General features: G+C 31.6%; 1 protein-coding gene across 1 annotated transcript in view; it reads left to right on the top strand.

The window, feature by feature from the left end:
- Positions 1 to 1578: 1578 nt before the first annotated feature.
- Positions 1579 to 14128, top strand: part of LOC111717929 (tyrosine-protein kinase Abl) — a gene marked incomplete at its 3' end in the record, with an annotated part of 19055 nt that continues 6505 nt past the window's right edge. The window contains 5 exon segments of the mRNA XM_023493398.1: positions 1579 to 2302; positions 2412 to 2684; positions 3826 to 3874; positions 5184 to 5319; positions 13780 to 13922. Of these exon segments, the coding sequence (XP_023349166.1) occupies positions 1579 to 2302; positions 2412 to 2684; positions 3826 to 3874; positions 5184 to 5319; positions 13780 to 13922 (1325 nt within the window).

Below are 14128 nucleotides of genomic sequence, written 5' to 3'. Positions count from 1 at the left end.
TACCCTCTCCAAACCCCCCTTTCTCCCCTCCTTCCTCCCCTCCCCCTCCTCCCCTCCCCTTCCTCCCCTCGTGAGGTTAGGTTTCCACAATGGAAGCTTAGATGAGATCAAGTGTATGCTTTAAACTGCAATAGAGCCATGTAACCTTGTATTCACAAATAACAATTTTAATCAAACTTTTTTAAATGTACTTTTGAAGGGCCTGTGTACGTAATTTCAAGTGGATCACTACACGCCTGTATGCCGAGTCCATTAGCGCCTGATCAGGGTTCAGTCATGTGTTTGATGTTTATTTTGAACCAATAGAAATAGTATGGCAGTAACATCTGTCTTTCTATCTATCTCATTATCCAATCAAAGTTATGAATCCTTTAATCGGCGCTATCAGTAAATGGTAATATTTACTTCTACCGAAATGATAGTGACTAATATATAGATTGGCACGCCCGATTAAAATTGATTCTTTTTTTCCGATTCTAAAATAGGCATTTTTAAGTATGTTTGTTTTATTTTAAAATTCTATCATTCTATCAAAATTTTATCGGCGTATTTGCATTCTTTAACTCAAATTCAGATTTAAAAAAAAAATTCATTTAAAAAAAACTAATCTTCAAATATTATATTTTTAAATACATTAATTGGCAGTTACTTCAAGTCATCCAATATTAATAAATTTTAATTAATGTATCTGATATGTGTCTCATTAATAACTTATTTATCAAACATAGGTAAATGCCCTCATTAATATAATACAAAACTTGTTTTAAAAAAAGAAAGATTCCCCAAAATTTTTTTTTTGGTTGTCCGATATTTGGCATTTTTAGTGTCGTTTAATGTTTTTTCTCTGTGTTTTTCTGAATTTTTGACATGTTTATATATTTTTTTAAGTTTATAAACATAATTGTGTTAATTTATAAAAAAAATGTTTTTTGATAATGATTCAACATTCTTTCTTGCGTTATCTAGGTCGATCTTAATGTGAAATGTGTATATTTTAATTGTTTGATTAGTCATTTAGATATCTCAATATGGCTAAAGTTAGGGATAAATATGATTATTTGTTGGAAGTTCCTTTTGAAAAAAAATTAAGAATTTCAGAATAAAACACGATTTTAAATTTGCTTAAATTGACTGCTATTGTATTCTGTTTTGGATTAGATATTTATGAATACAATTGTCTATTACATTTAGCAAAATAAGGAATATTTAAATTTATACTGTGATGCAGACCCAGTTTAGAAAATATTGGCAGCCCTGTCCTTATTCCTCAATATGGATAGTTTGGCCTTTTCAGAGCTTAATCTCCGATCCAATCCAATCTACACACCTCCAAATTTCCATAAATAGATACTAGAGTGTTTAGGAATAGATGTGGGATAGGTGCAAAACATATCGAGGGAGGGGGGGGGGTAGAGAGACATTCAAGATGAATACATAGACTGGTATTTGAATAGATTAATAAATTGAATGATTGGCCAAATGTATAAAATATTTGGACAGGTCATTTGTCAGTAAGATAAGAAGCATTTAGTTAAGAAGCATTTAAATACTAATAAAAACATTGAAATGGTGTTCAGAATGCGAATATGGTGTATTCCCGCCTCTACCGTTCTTGACAACAGCACTCCTCTCCTACCTCCCCGGATAGATAGAGATGTATTTTATCGATCCCCTCCTCCACCTCCCAGGCTTTCCAGACAACAGAAGCTGGACAGAGGGGTGATTGTGCTTAAACCAAAGAAGAATCGACTGAAGAAGGTCGAGATCAAGCAGAAGGTTGAAGCGCCAAAGAAGAGGGTGCGAAAAGTGCGTTATGCGGATCAAGAGCAGTTCTGGGTAACTCCAGAGGTGAAACCCGCCCAGAAAGTTAAAGAATCTATAGAGGAGGATAAGAAGGAGAAGGATGAGGATGTGTTCTGTGATATTTGTTGCTTCCAAGACCGGTGTACGCATGAAGAGGTTTGGAGGCAACGAGCTGAAGATCTTCTTCAGAAACAGGAAATCCAAAGGCCTCCATCCAGAGGAACCGAGGTTATCCATTCCCGTCAGCAGTCAAATACAAGTGGAACTTCTTCTTGTCTTACCCTTGGGAGTAGTCTAACTACTCCATCAAGTCATGCTTCACCATCTTCAGGGGCCTACAATCAGAATTTTGGCCTCAATGATGAGTATGGTAACCTCAGCTTTGATCGTATTAACCTCCATGCAGATGACCACAATAACCTCAATAGTAAGCAACATGACCTCAGCTACAACCAAATTGATCCTGGTTACAGTTCCTCTTCTGGCTGTGGGTCTTCAGGAATCAGATTTTTAACTTAAAATAAAGAAATATTAAATGTCAAAATTAATTTATAGGATTTTTTTTTGTTATTATCTGTCACTTACTTTATTAGATTTAAAATCTGCAGAATATGGAACACCATCTCCACATGCGGATACCTCTTCCAGCCTCCAAAGGTCCTCAAGACCTCGTCCAAGAACCAGGATTAAAAAAACCAACTCATCAACCATTAGTTTTACAATGGCCGGTCTTCTGCGCGGCAAGCAGGAAATCCTGCTGACGGAAACCGGTTTCCGGAGTCATACGGCTGACCGGAGCTCCGACTGTGATAATATAATCCTGCATCCGGGCACTAGTCGGCTCCGGGAGCGGAGAACTAAAGTGAAACAGAAGAAAAAAGGTTTGAACTGTTTGCACTGATTGGTTAAGTTGAGTGTGAAGGAAAGTGTAACGCCATTAAGTGTGGGAATTTTAGGAATTTGTTCAGCCTCATCTTGAGAACTTAGCAACAAACCTCATTTTTCTAATCCATAAAATCACATTCAAATTTTAGGAATCTGTTCAGCCTAATCTTGAGGACTTGGCAACAAACCTCATTTTTCTAATCCATAAAAATCACATTTAAGTTTACATATTAAAAAAAGTTGGAGCTTTAGATTTCAAAAAAAAATTTCCAAGAATAAAAATGAAGCAGGGTAGAAGAAATTAAATATGCATTGAAACAAAACATGATTTATGGTCGGCTATGTGAATATGAGAGATGGGTTGGGATGGCTGGCACTGAAGAAACTTTTGATTGTATTTAAATAGAAATCTATCATCTGCATCCAATTCTTTTTGTTCTAAAACCAATTCTAATTCGTGCATATATATATTGGTTTTGGATTAGGGACTATTCGAAAATTTAAGGAATTTTATCTTTGAACATTGATTTTATCTTGTTCACATACACCTTGAACATTCACTATTCATATATTCACTCACTCACTCACTCACTCACTCACTCACTCACTCACTCACTCACTCACAGTAATCTCTGTAAAACTGTTAATCCGAGTATCTAATTATCTAGAAATTGTGAATCTCTAGAAAAAGTTGACAAGTGATCTGTAGGTTCTATGTTATTAACATATTCTCATGCCTTCGCGTCATTTTCAAGGCCGGGGTGAGGTCTTTCAGGCATAGGTAGGTTGTCTTCATGTCTGTGTCTAATATTTGTGTTTCTACTTGTGTCTGTGCTAGACATTTTCTGTAAGTCTGTGTCTGTTGCTTTAAGTGTCAAATTTCTTTGTCTAATAGTGTCTCATGTCTGATATTTGTTATTTTTTACTCATAATGTCTATAATTCAAAATGTTTAACTTTAAGATGTTTAATTTCGAAAATGTTTTATGGGTCAGAACCAATCTTCAAACCTTCAATTAAACTGGAACTTAAATGTATACACTTATGATATGTATTTAAGTATATTTATTATATAATAATATAGATATTATTAATTTTTTAGATTTCTAAAATTTGTTTAATTTTGATTTAATTTTAGAAGCCTTGTTACAACACAGACCTCTGCCTGATGTTCCATCTTCTACCGGGTAAACTTTTTATTTTATTCACTGTTCTACCCATTATTTCATTCATTTTATTCATTTCTTTCTAGTATTCTAATATTCTAATATTCATTCATTCATTCTTTCATTGTAATTAATTCGTTAATTTTATCCTTTTTTTTCATTCTAATGTTGATTCTTTGATTTATTAATTGATTTATTAATCTATTTATTCATTCATTCATTCATTCATTCATTCATTCATTCACCCTTTTATTCATTTATTCATTTATTCATTTATTCATTTATTCATTTATTCATTTATTCATTTATTCATTTATTCATTTATTCATTTATTCATTTATTCATTTATTCATTTATTCATTTATTCATTTATTCATTTATTCATTTATTCATTTATTCATTTATTCATTTATTCATTTATTCATTTATTCATTTATTCATTTATTCATTTATTCATTTATTCATTTATTCATTTATTCATTTATTCATTTATTCATTTATTCATTTATTCATTTATTCATTTATTCATTTATTCATTTATTCATTTATTCATTTATTCATTTATTCATTTATTCATTTATTCATTTATTCATTTATTCATTTATTCATTTATTCATTTATTCATTTATTCATTTATTCATTTATTCATTTATTCATTTATTCATTTATTCATTTATTCATTTATTCATTTATTCATTTATTCATTTATTCATTTATTCATTTATTCATTTANTAGACAGAACAGTGCAATACAGAAAGATAAGTACAATACAGGCAGAACATTAAAATTTAGACTAAAACGAAACTAATCAATCTAAAAAAATCTAAAATTTAAAAAAAACTTAAAATAAAATAAAAAATAAAAAATTGTCAACTATATGTCAAGAACGTAAACTAACATATAGAACGTTAAATTTTAAACTTAACATGTTTAAATATTAAAATCTTTAAAAAAAATATAGACAATATCGTACAATACAGAACAGTTTAATACAGAGCGATAAAGTTGACCCATGCAATAATACAATAAATCTGTTGAATACTTTACATAAAAACTCCACTCAATGTTTTAATCCATTTATCTATCTATCTATCTGTTAACATTATGTTTCTATTCTTATCTATCTATCTATCTATCTGTTAATATATTTCTACTTTTATCTATCTATCTTTCTATCTGTTAATATATTTCTATTTTTATCTATCTATCTATCTATCTATCTATCTGTTAACATGTTTCTATTTTTATCTATCTATCTATCTATCTATCTATCTATCTATCTATCTATCTATCTATCTATCTATCTATCTATCTATCTATCTAATCTAGATGGACGAGTAGGGAGAATCTATTGGTAGGTCTGGAGGTAGATGGAGATGGTGAAGAGGATCCTCAACTGTTTGTTGCTCTCTATGATTTCTTCTCCGGTGGGGAAAACCAGCTTAGTCTTAAGAAGGGGGAACAGGTAGGACGAGTTTATCTCGAAGATGTTTTTGACATATTTGATTGACAATTTGTAAAAATAAGACAAATAGGACAAATAAGACAAATAGGATAATAAGGACAATTAGGACAATTTGGACAAATAAGACCAATAAGACAAATAATACAATAAATAGGACAATTTGGACAAATAGGACAAATAAGACAAATAGGACAAGTAGGACAAATAGGACAAATAGGACAAATAGGACAAATAGGACAAATAGGACAAATAGGACAAACAGGACATATAAGAAAAATAGGACAAATAAGATAAATAGGACAAATAAGACTAATAGGAAAAATAAGACTAATAGGACAAATAAGACTAATAGGACAAATAGGACAAATAAGACAAATAGTACAAATAAGACAAATAAGACAAATAGGACAAATAGGACAAATAGGACAAATAGGACAAATAGGACAAATAGGACAAATAGGACAAATAGGACAAATAGGACAAATAGGACAAATAAGACAAATAATACAAATAATACAAATAATACAAATAGGACAAATAGGACAAATTTTACAAGTATAACATTTTCGAAAATTTAGACATATTGGACCTTTTTTACCCTTTTTGGATATTTGAGACAGATAGAATATTTAGGACTTAAAATGCAGTTTGGACAATTAGGACAATCTGGACATTATGGACAATTTGGATATTAACGACAATTAGAACATAAGGGATAGATAGACAAATTTAGTGATTTCTTCTCCGCGCGGGGGGGGGGGAGAACCAGCTTATTCTTAAGAACAGGTAGCTTCACAAGTTCATCTTAAGATATTTTAGACCAATTTTTCAATAAGGACAAACAGGACACATTCGACAAATATATGTTAAGATACATTTTTTTCAATTAGGATTAATAGGACAAAAACGTAGAACAATTTAGACATATATGACACTTATTATTAGATTTTTTTACCCATTTTAGGACATTTAAGAAATACAGAATTTTGAGAACTTGAAATGGACAATTAGGACAATTTGGACAATAAGGACAGATAGGACATTTTGGATAATTTGGACAATTTGGACAATTTGGACAATTTGGACAATAAGGACAGTTAGGACAATTTGGATAATTTGAACATTTTGAACAATTTGGACAATTTGGACAATTTGGACAATTTGGACAATTTGGACAATTTGGACAATTTGGACAATTTAGACAAAATAAGACAAAATCAGACAAATAGGACAAAAATGTAGAATTATTTGGACATAAATAACATTTTCGAAATTTTGGACATTTTAGCCTACATAGGACATATAGGCCTTTTTGGACTTTAAGGGCATTTTGGACCATTTTGGACCATTTGTACCATTTGTACATTCAGGACATTGAGGACATTCAGGATATCAGGACAAATTGTCAAAAATTACTGAAATGAACAAAGTAAATAATCGGAATTACAACCATGTATTCGAATTAATAAAAAAGAAAAAACTTGTTAAAAAAATTAAAAAATAATATTTCTGAGAAAATACATAAAAAGCGAAAGTAATAAACATTTTTTTTAGAATTTAACTGAACTGACAATACTGAAAGACTAATGATTTTGTTTTATAAACAATGAGTCTGTAATTTTATATCCAATTTGACACAAAATAGAAAATTAATGAATTAGGCCCTAGCCTAAAACTATCAGCTGTTTGAGAAAATGTTAAAGAATGGAATTGAAGTTGATTATTATTGTTATAAAATGTACATTCATTGTTCATATTTACTCTTAGTAATCTTAGTTTGTTCCTCTGATTCACTTCACATCCTTGAAACTTGAGTCTGGGAATAGATCTAAGAAATCATCTTTTTTGAAGTACCATTGAAATTGGAGTACCATCGGAGTACCATCGGAGTACCATCGGAGTACCACTTTTCTTTCTGTATATCTATCTATCTTACTATCTACCTATCTTTCTCTCTGTCTGTCTTTTTGTCTATCTGTCTATCTTGTACATCTAACTATATATCTCTAACTATTATTCTATTCATCTATCTATCTATCTATCTATCTGTCTTTATCTTTATCTGTCAGTATCTTGATTTTCTGTCTGTTTCACTGTTTGTTTTATCACACATTCTTGAAACTTGAGTCTGGGAATAAATTTAAGAAATCATCTTTATTGGTGTACCATTGAAGTTCCATTGGAGTGCCATTGGAGTTACATTGGAGTTCCATTGGAGTTCCATTGGAGTTCCATTGGAGTACCTTTGGAGTTCCATTGGAGTACCTTTGTAGTACCTTGTATATCTATCTATCTCTTTATATATCTATCTGTCTGTCTGTCAGATGTTAGATGAAAATACCAGGATATCATCAATATGTTGTTGTAACGTCTAACCTCCATCTTGAATTTAAATCAAAATTCTATCATCAACTTAAATCTTAAAGGGAGGGTTTGCATATTTGAGCCAAAGCTTAATGGGACTGTATACGCAATTTGAAGTGAGCCGCCATGCGAAGATGGCAATGCCTGATTTACAACGGAACCCTTGAAACCTTGATCTGATCAATAATGTGGAAGATACCGTCGTTTTCCTGACTCAAAAAGTGATTAATTCTGATAATTACTCCAAGAAAGTCGCTCTCACAGAGAAACCAAAACGAAAAAAAGACCCTCTAAATATATAAAGTCACAACGGTACCCTTTAAACCTTGATCTGAGTAACAATGAGTAAGATAGTGCGGTTTGTTGATTTTGAAATGAAAACTATTATGTCACTTCTCTTCCTTGTCTAAAAACTGCATAAATCCTTAAGTTTATTTTTAAAGAAACTACAGTTGAAAACTATCTTTTTTCAAAACTTTGCAACAAATGTTTTTTATTTGTGTAAATTTATCTTAGATTTCGATGTGGATATAAATCAATTAAAAAATACAATTTAAGAATTGAAAAACCATATGCGAGTATAATAAACTTTTTCAAGGATTTATTTAATGCTTCTATCTTTGTATCTTTCGGCAATTCCTAATCTTATCGCCGATGGTATAATTCAATCAATCATTTATTTTTGTTAAAAAAGTTGTGAAATCTCACAAATTCCTCTATTGTTTCTGTTGTAGAAATCCGAATATCTCTCTGAAAGGCGGAACAAATCCATTTTCAAAGTGAAAAACATCTCATTCATTCTTGACTAGGCGGAGCTTTTATGGGTACAGCTGTGAATCGGACATGTCCCCCCCTCTTCTACTTAGGCCCCTACTACCCCTCCCGCCTCTATGTTGCACCCCTGTGCACCAAATGTTCACAATTCTTTTTATCCCTCTTCAATGCCTCCTTTTCTTCCTTTTNAGATTATTTTCAGCTGTTGTTTTTCTACATAAGTGAATTTTTTTTTGCCAAAGAAACAATGGAGGAAATTGTCAGAATTTAACACCGTTGTGTAAATCAGACATGCCCGAGGGTCACTTGAATTATTTCAAAAATTCCATTAATGTTATTTTTATATTTTTTCTTATAAAATGTAAACATGTTATAAAACGAAACTATACACCCCTGAATATTGAATAAACATGATGCAACACTGACTATTTTTAATTAGTTAATGTTGAGTTGAGATTATTATTAATTTCTAATCACCTTAGTGGCAAACGCCCAACAGCTAATGACAGTTAAAACATACCTTCAAAGTGTTAAATAATTATGACTTAAAAAAAGCTTCCGGCTAAAATTCTGAAGATACCATAAAAGGGAGTGTTCGCAAAAAATTAAAGGTGGTGTAGGCGTACGTCGAAAAATATTCGATGGTGATTGCTACTAATCTTATTTCTATCTGTTGCGTCTATTAAGAGAATAACGTAGCGTCCATACAAATTCAGAAACGTGCAATATTCCACTCGGATCGTAAAAAATCAATTTAATTCCAAACAAATCATTCAGATATTACAACCTATAATCATAGATTATTTTTTCTACGCATTCGTATATAGTTGATATTGTATAATATATTTCATTTAAAGGGTATCGGAAGGTCACTTAAAATTCCGTCAACAGCTTTAAATTGAAATGTAAAAAAGTAGGTTTATCGTTTACAAAACATTTAATTTCTATGTCAGTAAGAAAAGAACCCTGAAATAATGTGGTAACTCGACAGACTATTTTCTAATGGCTTTTAGGTGTCCTCTAAGTTATTATAGAAACCTTATCACATGTTCGGAAATTAAACATTTTTCCATTAGCTAGAGATGTAATTTGCCTGGTTTCCAATTTGTCAGTGTGTTTTCAGGTAATTTCATAAATCTTGTTGGGTTCATGTTAAACCATTTATTGACAACAATAGCATTACATTCTTCTATTTTCTGTCGTCTTCCAATGGTCGTTAGTACCCCAGGGGTACCCACACAGAATGAGACTTTAGAAACGTCTTTAGTTTTTATTCTTAAATTAAAGGTTTCCTGCAGCAGTAAACTTTCTTTGCAATATCATTTAATTATTAATATGCCATTAAAAGACAATATTTAATTATTAATATGCCATTAAAAGACAATATTTAATACAGAAACTGAATTAAATCTTCAGTGTCCGAATTTAATGAATCTGAGCCGCGTCCTAAATCCGCCAAAAACCGGTTTCGGTTGAACGCCGGCCTAAATCTTGAAGCAATGAATACGATTTTAAGTGGAACCAACCATATTTGAGCCGCGGCTCAAATTCTTTAAATTCGGCCTCAGGTGATATATTTGACAAGTTTCAGGTCGCCGGTAATGTATCATTCTTTGTAACCCTGTAGGTGACGCCACCGTCCATTTGTATTTATATGCCGATTTTTTAAGTGTTGGTACTCTTGCTTTTTTTCAATATTTAACGTCAAGAAATTGAGTCTTTGCCACACACTCTGATTTCCTAATCCCTATATCTTTGCCTCCCAATGGTGAAGATCTTGGATATTTCAAACCACGAGATCTGTTAGATCATATTATTTAAGTTTTTACACAATTAGGTTGCACATATTTAGAGATTAGAAAATTTAAGTTATATTTTAAATATTCGAATTTTAAATTTGATTGCAGCAATCAATGTCATTATATGTCAGGCATATAGCTCCAATTAATGTCAGTGTAGGCCTTACAAGGCTTTCCAAATATAAGGCAGTCTATTTTATAATTTCGGAATTTATTTTTTCCCATTTTCACACCTTCAAACTAGTACTTCTGTAGCCTTAAAGGTGGCGAAAACGTATTTTTAAGTCACTCTCCAATTCCATGGAAAGATAGCAATGACCGATTTACAAAGGTACCCTTGAAACCTTAATCTGATGAATTAGAATAGAGTATGAATTAGATATCCATATTATGTATATTTGAACTGTTTATTTTCATATGCGGCTTCTCTGTGAAAGGGACTTGCACATTTCTTGCTTATAAGAAACAATAGATAAATTCACAGAAATAAACAATTTTTAAGTCAGAAAAAGGACAGTATCTTCCACATTTTTGATCAGATTAAGGTTTCAACACTCTAGTATGCCGAGTCCATTAGCGCCTGATCCAATCAGGGTTCAGTCATGTGTTTGGTGTTTATTCTGAACCAATAGAAAAAGTATGGCGGTAACATCTGTCTTTCTATCTATATCATTATCCAATTTTAAATTCTTATATCGGCACTAACAGTAAATGGAAATATTTACTTCTACTGAAACTATAGTAAAGGGTACCGTTGTAAATCGGAGATTGCTATTTTTCCATGGAGGGTCACTTGCATTTACGCTTACAGACTCTTTTTAAAAAGAAACCATCCAACATCCAACCTCTTGAGGAGCTAAAATAGAATTTACACCTGGAATGGAAAACAAGAGAATGAGATTTAAAATTGATATTTCAGCAAAATAATGTGATTGTTATATATAAAAACAAAATCTTGTCATCCCCATAGATAAAGATAGATTGCGCATAAGACGACATTTTTCATCTTGAAAGATATAAATGTACAGAGATGTTTTAAAGATATTCCTATTATATAGATTAACTAGGTCGGTTGTGAACATTGGCTGTTCTTATGTCATTGAGTATACTGTATCCTTATCTTGGTGAAGAAATTTAAGTTAGTTTATTCCTTCTCATGTCCTTCTTCAGTTCTCGTCAATATGATATATTGCTCAGGGAAATAATTTGATATTCTCAAAATAAAATCCACTCCTGAGTGGTTTAATAATTATGAAATCCAATAAAACAACAACCCACCCCGCTTATCATTGAAGTACACTTCGACCCCTAGAAGTATGAGTTCGCAGACTGTACAATTCTTGGCGATTTTGCGTACATAAGCTATCTTGTTTTACACATATTTTTAGGTCTTCTATCTATCAAGCTATCTATCATTTTATATATACCAATCTACGGAATATGGTTGATCGCTTGTTAGTTAGTTTTTTGTTTTTGTTATGTTTTTATCTATCTATTTCTCTATCTATCACTTTATATTATCTATCTATCAAGCTATCTATCACTTTATTTGTATCTATCTATCCTATCCTATCATTATAAACTTCATGGCCTTTCATCTTCCCATTTCCTATCCCTGTTCTATCACAGATATATCCTCTAATCTATCTGTCTATCTATCTGTCTATACACACTTTATTTATAAATTTAGTATCTATCTATCTGTATACACTTTTATTTTATTTAGTTATTTATCTATCTATCTTTCTTTCTATCTGTGCACTTCATTTATATATATATATATTTTTTTTTATCTGTTTATACATTCTTTGCATTTCTATTTTTCTATCTATCTATTACCTATTTAACTATCACGGGCAGCCGTAGTACAATTGAATTTCCGAGCCGGGTCAACCTTTCCGATCCCAGTTTGTACTGTATCGCCCGGACATGGGGTAAATAAAGCAGAAACTCGATAGGACTAGCCGGTTCAACAAGGTTGACGCAGTTAGATTTTAGGTTAAATTTACTTTTACTAAAGGGTCATAGGTGCGTGCTATAACATTAATCAGTGCAGGCTAAGGGTTTCATAGTTTATTAATAAACAATGTTTTTTAATAAACATGGTTATTCGTTTATGTATCCATAGCCTTCTGTTATGTACTTAAACACTTAACCTTCAAGTGTGTTTGCAAAATTCTGTTTTTATCTTCTGTGTGTGTAAAGACCCGATTTATTTACAGTTTTGCTCAAGTGCCATTTTATCTTCGTAGAAAGGTAATTTTATAAAATCCTTTATTTTAAGATCTGAATTCCTGATTTATAAAATTGTCCTTTATTAATGTTTATTTAAGTAAAAATGAAAAGAAATCGTAGTTTTTTTTCTTACAAAGGGATAAATTCGGTAAATTTTTTCATCCTGTGCTGCAAAAACGCAAATCTAAAGAATAACAAGGACAGTCGAGACAAAAGTTTATAAGGTTCTGTTGTAAATCCAGCATGTTTACACTGTAATTGTTGAAAAGGAGATTGACTTGAAATTGCGTTAACATTCCCTTTATGTTGCATAAATTTGTTTTACTTCTGTGTTTTTGTCTTTTATCAGTGCATTTGCTCATATTTTTGCTTCACTGTTTCTTAACCACAAGAAACCACTAATGAAAATAAACAATTTAAAGAAACAAAAACATGGATATCTAATTTATACTTGATCAGACAAAGCTTTTAGGGGTACCGTTGTAAATCGGACATCTTGGCAAGGAGGGTCACGTAAATTACGCTTACAGTCTCTTTAAATGTGTTTTGACTTAGTTTTTTTCTTCCTTATTGTGTGTTGTTAGTGTATGTGTGTAACGACAATATAAATCAAATTAATAGTTCACACACGAACATGATTTTGAGCTCACACACAAACATACACACACAGACACACAAACATACACACACAAACACATTCACAGACACACAAACACATTCTCCCACCTCCACACACACATTCACAGATATGCAGGTAATCTTCGAAATATTTTATTGTTTTTGTTCAATGATGTACGAACTGAAAATTTTTTAAAACTAGAATTTGAAAATTACATTATTTTAGATTAACTAAGATGTCCAACTATTTTTTTTATTTATGGAAATAGGAAACCCTTTAAAGGGACTGTTAGCGAATTTCAAGTAACCCTTGATACAAAGATGGCAATGCCCGATTCACAACGGTACCTTTGAAACCTTAATCTGATAAATAATGTGGAATATATTGTCGTTTTTCTAGGATTTTCTAGGAGGGCTACTTGAAATTTCGTTTACAGTCCCTTTAATTGCATAAAAACAGTTGCAACGAAAAGTGGACGATTGAAAAGCATGTTAAGACAGAAGGGTATAAAACCTAAAGAATCTTGATATGAACACAGGCATATTATAGACCAATTTTACTTGACTTAAATGCTTTTTGACGTTTCGTGCAACTACTACAGACAATCAAACAGAAAAGTAAACCGACAGGTTATTTTAGATAAATATATTAAAAATGTATAATTTTCAGGTTCGAATCCTCTCGTACAACAAATCTGGAGAGTGGTGCGAAGCGCACAGCGTGCATGGGAGTGTTGGCTGGGTGCCCAGCAACTATGTGACCCCGGTCAACTCACTTGAAAAACATTCCTGGTACCACGGACCTATCTCGAGGTGAATACTAATTTACGATACTGCTTTTTGGAGCGTTAAAATCTCTTTTTAAATAAATCTCCATTTTTTCTATCCATCTATTCTACTCATCTTATCTTATCTTATCAATCTATCCAATTATTCTACTATCAATCTATCCAACTATTCTACTACTCTACTACTATTCTGCTATCCTACTATCCTACTATCCTACTATCCTACTATCC

The sequence above is a fragment of the Eurytemora carolleeae genome, unplaced genomic scaffold, assembly GCF_000591075.1.
Source record: "Eurytemora carolleeae unplaced genomic scaffold, Eaff_2.0 scaffold2025, whole genome shotgun sequence".
In the NCBI taxonomy this organism is placed as follows: Eukaryota; Metazoa; Arthropoda; class Copepoda; order Calanoida; family Temoridae; genus Eurytemora; species Eurytemora carolleeae.
This window is presented reverse-complemented; position numbering and strand designations above follow the sequence as displayed.